Source organism: Sinocyclocheilus rhinocerous, unplaced genomic scaffold (genome assembly GCF_001515625.1).
Source record: "Sinocyclocheilus rhinocerous isolate Xijiao unplaced genomic scaffold, SAMN03320098_v1.1 scaffold1246, whole genome shotgun sequence".
NCBI classification, from domain to species: Eukaryota; Metazoa; Chordata; class Actinopteri; order Cypriniformes; family Cyprinidae; genus Sinocyclocheilus; species Sinocyclocheilus rhinocerous.
The window spans coordinates 36,998-43,487 of NW_015630543.1; the positions used below are offsets into that span (position 1 = coordinate 36,998).

General features: G+C 41.3%; 1 protein-coding gene across 1 annotated transcript in view; it reads right to left on the reverse strand.

Moving 5' to 3' along the window:
- Positions 1–211: 211 nt before the first annotated feature.
- The window catches only part of LOC107740522 (alpha-2-macroglobulin-like), a 20,620-nt gene continuing 14,341 nt past the window's right edge, over positions 212–6,490 (reverse strand). The window contains exons 20-34 of the mRNA XM_016552973.1: positions 5,283–5,404; positions 5,153–5,204; positions 4,973–5,056; positions 4,689–4,865; positions 4,493–4,568; positions 4,242–4,398; positions 4,080–4,154; positions 3,833–3,995; positions 3,569–3,753; positions 1,193–1,414; positions 994–1,115; positions 804–885; positions 624–707; positions 420–525; positions 212–305 (exon numbers count right to left, since the gene is read on the reverse strand). Coding sequence (XP_016408459.1) covers positions 265–305; positions 420–525; positions 624–707; positions 804–885; positions 994–1,115; positions 1,193–1,414; positions 3,569–3,753; positions 3,833–3,995; positions 4,080–4,154; positions 4,242–4,398; positions 4,493–4,568; positions 4,689–4,865; positions 4,973–5,056; positions 5,153–5,204; positions 5,283–5,404 — 1,748 coding nt within the window. The 3' untranslated portion in view covers positions 212–264. The remainder of the gene's footprint in view (positions 306–419; positions 526–623; positions 708–803; positions 886–993; positions 1,116–1,192; positions 1,415–3,568; positions 3,754–3,832; positions 3,996–4,079; positions 4,155–4,241; positions 4,399–4,492; positions 4,569–4,688; positions 4,866–4,972; positions 5,057–5,152; positions 5,205–5,282; positions 5,405–6,490) is intronic.

A 6,490-nucleotide genomic window follows, 5' to 3' on the forward strand; every position in this document is an offset into this window, starting at 1 on the left:
GTCCTGCTTTCAAATAACCCAACGAGTGAACATGATTGAAAAGTCCAAGTTAAGAACAGCCATTGCCCAAATAAACTGCATTTCAGCCATGGTGCAAGGAACTGAATCCACACAGGACAAATAGAAACTCGTGAACAGTGCAAAAGTTTGGGACTTTCAGCCTCACACAAACACTTTAATCCATAGAAACAGGCAACAAAAAGACTGACTGTATAAAATGGTTTTATTTGATTCAAGCGTCCTGTAGCCAGTACTGCAGCACAATTATTGACAGGGGGACGTATATGTAGTCTCAAACTGATCACCTGAAAAAGGACAAGAAATTACCTTTTGTATGCATGTAGAATTGCCTGTCTGATCAAACATGCAACAAAAGATACAGGTAACAGCCAAGTGCAAGTCAAATGATGAAAGTGTACTTGTCTGATAGTAGTCATAAACGTTGATGACTGCTGGCTTGAGGTTTTTCACTACAAGAACCTGTTTCAGTCGTATTGTGTAACTCATAGGGACACTTTTGGGAACCTGCGGAACAGAAGTGAAGTACAGCAGCACAGATGCACATACACATCACGCATGAGAGTGGCAGGTACAGAATATACCCAGTGTATGCAGTCTCTTACCTCTTTCAGATACACTAGGACATGATCCTCTCCAGTATCAACTCGCTCCACTAGTGGGACAAACGCATCGGGAGGAGTTCCAAGCTGTGAGGAAAAGACCATCGTGTAGATGCACAAATACATCTGAAGGAGCTTCAAACATCTTAAGATTCTACACATCATCTTAAAACCCATACGAACCGGTGACGTATCTGCCGTGAAGCCAGACAGGAGTTTAATGTCCACGATAACCATGTTAGTACTTGCTTTTGCACCATTGTATCTGAATGAAGGGGAATAAAGAGGTTTAGCCAAAAGGAACAACTTCCCTTTTAAGAGCATTAGAGCCATAAACATGAGCTGATTTTAGGAAAGTCAAAGCTGCTCTTACTTCACTGTGAAGCTCAACATGAGATTGGCTCCAAGCAGTTGGCAGTCTCCCTTCACCTTTGCCTCAACAGTCAGCATCCTGGCGAATTTAATAGGTGTCGGGATGTTGTAGAAACACGCAAGCTATGATTGCAAAGCAAAACAAGGAGAATTAGGATGAGCACAACAGAAACAGAAATAAAGGAGGTGAAGATACAGACCTGCACAGACACACAGGTGGAGCCCTTTGCGTTAACACTGTATTTGCCTGGAACATTCTTCAGTGTCTTCTCCTGATACAGCAGCCTGTTGTCCCGATTCACGTCAAAGCTATAAGAGTCTCCTCCTACCACTGAGAACTGTACAGTGACGGTGCTGGAGCCCTCCAAGCTGAACACTTCAGTGGCGTACACTGACAGAGCATGAAGAGCCACCACAGTGTCCTATACAAAAAAAAGAAATAAAATATTCACACACACTGCTGCTTGAAAGTTTGTGAACCCTTTTGAATTTTCTATATTCTGTGTACTTGCGACCCAAAACATCAGATTTTCACACAAGTCCTGAAAGTAAACAAAGAGAACCCAATAAAACAAATGAGACAAAACTATATACTTTGGATAATTTTTCTCAATAAATAAAAGAAAGTGTGACCCCATTTTGCAGCAATAACCGCTGCAAAACTTTTCTTGTAACTGCTGATCAGTCCTGCACAACGACTTGTAGGAATATTAGCTCAGTCCTCAGTACAGAACCACTTCAAATTGTGATGTTGGTGGGTCCCCTTCAATGAACTGCTTGCTTCAGATCCTTCCACAACATTTCAACTGGATTAAGGTTTGGACTTTGACTTGACCATTCCAAAACATTACATTTCATTAACCATTCTTTGGTATAACAACTTGGGGTTGTTGTCTTGCTGCATAACCCACTTTCTCTCAACACTCAGTTCTCGGACAGACGTCCTGACATTTTCCTTTAGAATTCGCTGGTATATTTCAGAATTCATTGTTCTATCAGTGATGGCAAGCCGTCCTGGCCCAGACACATCAAAACAGGCCCAAACCTTGATATTATCAGCTGCATCACCACGTTTCACAGATTGGACAAGGTTCTTATGCAGGGTGTTCCTTTTCTTCAAACATAACGCTTCTCATTTAAACCAAAATGTTCCATTTTGGTCTCATCCGTCCATTAAACCGTTCTTCAATAGTCCTCTGGTTTGTTCACATGATCTTTAGCAAACTGCAGATGGGCAGCAATGTTCTTTTTGAAGAGCAGAGGCTTTCTCCTTGTAACTCTGCCATGCACACCATGGTTGTTCAGTGTTCTCCTGATGATGGACTCCTGAGCATTAGCCAATGTGAGAAAGGCCTTTATTTGCTTAGAAATTACCAGTGGTGGATGAAGTACACAAATCAAGTACTTGAGTAAAAGTACAGATACGTATAATAAAATATTACTCCAGTACAAGTAAAAGTACTCCTTTTTCAATTTTACTCGAGTGAAAGTACAAAAGTACTCGATTTTTTATGTACTTAAGTAAAAAAGTACTGAAAAGTACGATCTTATGCTTTGGAATGCAGTGAAGTAAAAGTAAAAGTTACTCAAAATAAAACGACTCAAGTACATTTTTCAAGTATCTGTACTTTACTGAAGTACAGTAACGAAGTAAAGCTACTCCGTTACTGTCCACCACTGGAAATTACCCTGGGGGTCCTTTGCAACCTCGCAGACTATTACAGGTCTTGCTTTTGGAGGCATCTTTGTTGGTCGACCACTCCTGGGGAGGGTAACAGTGGTCATTTATACACAATCTGTCTGCCTGTGGATTTGTGGAGACCAAACTCTATAGAGATGGTTTTGTAACCTTTTCCAGCCTGATGAGCAACACCAACTCTTTCTGAGGTCCTCGGAGATCTTCTTTGTTTGTGCCATGATTCACTTCCACAAGCATGATCAAACTTTGATAGACCTCTGTTCTCTAAATAATAAAAAAAAAAAAGCAGGCAATGACACCTGATAGTCATTACACCGATTAAAACACCTCTGAACAGATGGACTCTAATTTCACATTCAAATTAACAGTTAAGGTCCTTGCACACAGAGGCCGAAATTTTCATATGCGTTCTTTTTGGGTTTTTTTCATATTCATACTTTATGAAAATGCTTGCTACAGATGCGAAAACGCAGAAAATCGAACTTGGTCCGAAATAGTTTATGATGAAACGTTTCGGCCGCAGTGTGTAAACGTGATTGACACAATGTGAGGTCGTATTTATTTTTTTACGTGAAAATTTCAGACTCCGTGTGCAAAGACCTTTAATTCTAGAGATGCACATACTTTTGCCACTCACAGATATGTATTATTGGATCATTTTCCTGAATAAATAAGTGACAAAATATTTTTGGTCTCATTTGTTTGATTGGGTTCTCCTTGTCTACTTTCAGGACTCATGCAAAATCTGATTAAGTTTTGGGTCATAATTATTGAGAAATACAGAAAAGGGTTCACAAACTTTCAAGCAGCACTGTATGCAATTCAACACACCACTCGTATATGGAGGATTGCACTCATGTTTGGTGGTCAGAGTCACCTGGGTGGAGGAAAAGCCTCCATAGGGATTCTGCTTGACCACAAGCCAGTTGACAATGCGGTTAGCAAAGCTCAGAGCAGCTGTCGTGAGAGGCTGTACAGAGAGAACCGCTAGCAGCACATATGAGCTGATCTCCACTGCCAGAGTATCACCAGATGAAGTCTGAGACCAATGGAGCTTAGTGCCTTAGGTCGAGATGGAGGCAAGAAAGTTGATGCCAAAGAACCTGATGAACATTTCAAACAAGAGTCTGATAAATCTCACCTTCAGAAATGGCACGGTTGTCCAGAATAGTTAAAAGCTGTGATCGAGTGCTGGTCTCTCCAACCAGACTGAAAGTGTAGGCAAGCAGAGCAGTGGCATAAGTGTTTTCCAGGTTCCCAAAGACAGACCTTAAGCACGACAGAGCGCTGGTGATGACAGGATCCTGAAATCAAACAGATGTCAGACTACATCCAGAACAGGAAGGTCATCTACAAGGAGCTTGTACAACTTCTGGTGACATTTTTACCGTGACAGGGACGTTTAGTTCAAGCAGTGACGCAGTGATGTATGCAGTCATGGTTACGTTATCATCAACTCCACCCTAAAATACACCAGTATATTGATTTAGAAGAACGTCTGGGCCCTTGAATCTATAGGTTACAGCACATTTGAAGAAACATGTGACCACCTTCATTTCATAGTGGTATAGAGTTCCCTGCTGCACGAAACAGCCGTCTGAACCCTGCTTGCTGATCAACCAATCCTTTGCACTCCGAAGGACATTTGGATCGATGAAGATGAAACGCCTCGCTAGGCCAAAAGATCTCAGGACAAAGGCAGTCAACCTGGTCATGGAGGAAATTTCTTGACAAACTGAACGTACAAACTTGGTGCTACAACGGACGACACACAAGACTAGAAGAACAGCAAGAAACTCACCATGTGTTCGATTCATCATAACCAAATGTGCTGTATGAACCGTCACGGTGCCTATAGTTCAGCTGTCCTTGATATCCTATTCAGGTCAAAGACCACATGAGAAAATAGTCTGACATGCTCCAATGGGAAGAGAAGAACGGAACGTCCTTGGGATTTTATCTCCCAAGTTAAAAAAAAAAAACATTGTCATCCACACCTCTCTGAAGGTAACCCTTGGCGGTCTCTTGGATGGCTGTGGTGAGCTGTGCCGTGACTTCCAGGTACTGTAGGATGTAAATATTGGGAGCAAGAACACCCATATTTTGTTCTCCACAGCCATATGGCATCCGTAACAATCCATCCAGATTCTTCAGTGCACGACCCATTATGTCCCCTACAAGAGGAAGAGATACAAGAGGTCAAGCCAAAAACCCAAATCAAAAGCCCAAGTTATTCTGCTGAATGTCACAGTGTTTGCTTCCCCTCAATGAATCACTTTACCAAGGACTGAAATGGAGCATCTGGCTGATCCCTGGATCACATTTTCAGGAAACACCTGTGTCACATCTTCTGAAATGACGCTTGCTACAGACCAAACAGAACGAATCACCACAGAACGCTAGGCTAATGTTTGATGGTACAGAAAGAACGTATTGAGGAAATCACTGAGTGCAAACAAACCCTTTGGGCACAGTAACCAACTCTGGGTGATGGTCCTTTCTACTCCTTCAGCCTACAAAAGCAAAAAACACCTTATCAGTAAAAGCACAGTGAGCTCCATTATCCAGAAAGCTGGTGAAAACCCACAGACCAAGACAAGAAGACTTCGAGTGACTATGTCAATGCGTCCTCTCGTTGGCACAGTCACAACCTCATTACCACACAGAGTCTGGGATTGTTCAGCCTGAGCACTGACAGTCACATTTACAGCTCCTACAGTACAGACAGGAAGGGAGTTAGGATACATGGCATTTTAATTGCTTCTCTTGATTAAGCATAAAAAAAAAAAAATTTTAAAAAAAATTTATTTGCCCACTGGTTATTCATCCTGAAAGCACTTGTGGTATTTTGAAGAGGTAACAACTCCATGAGCATTTATGGTTGCAGTTGCCAGGTGTCAAGCTTTTAAATCCCCCCCAATCCGAGCGTTTCTCTTATATGTATACATCTACTTTCCAGTTTTTTTACTTAATCTTCCCTATCTGGCACATGCTCTCTCCGCACTAAGACAACCAGTTTTGCTTCCTTCTCTTGGTGCGCGGTTTGGTGTGACTAAACCTTCTCCGTGATGAACTGTAATAGATCTAAACATAGATAGCAACTGTATTGTTTGCTATAGAGGTTGTGTCTATTTTAACAACCACAGTCACAATACAAAGTCTTTGTTGTTTTAATAGAAAAACCATGAAAATAATTTGGAATTGTTCGAGTTATGAATTTTGCTCTTTTAGCTTTTGAGAGAAGCTTGTTTTACCAGATTTCGTAATGTATAGAGTGTGTTAATTTATATGAATCAGACTAAATAAAATAAATAAGGAAACTAGATTGTCAAATAAACCAAGCATATGAGTTGTCGTTCTGTTGATTTGTGCTTACATGAATGTGCAATAATTCAGATGAAATGTAAAAATCTCAAATGACAATAATCGGGATAATCAGTTTAACCATCATCATAGTGAGTAACACCTCAAACACTTGGCCCTGACAGAGACGTGGATCAAACCAGAGGACACTGCTACTCCTGCAGCACTCTCCAATAATTTCTCATTTCCCACACCCACCGTCTGACTGGAAGAGGTGGAGGTACTGGTCTGCTTATCTCTAATGATTGGAAATGTATTCCTTTACTTTCACCGGGTATTAACAGCTCCTTTGAATCACATTCAGTTGCTATTACCCACCCTTTTAAAATCCATTTTGTAGTCGTTTATGTGTGCTGCTTTCAACCTTTCCTGAGGATGGTACTCCCCTAGTTATGCTTGGAGACTTCAACATCCACCTAGATAAACCTCACGCTGC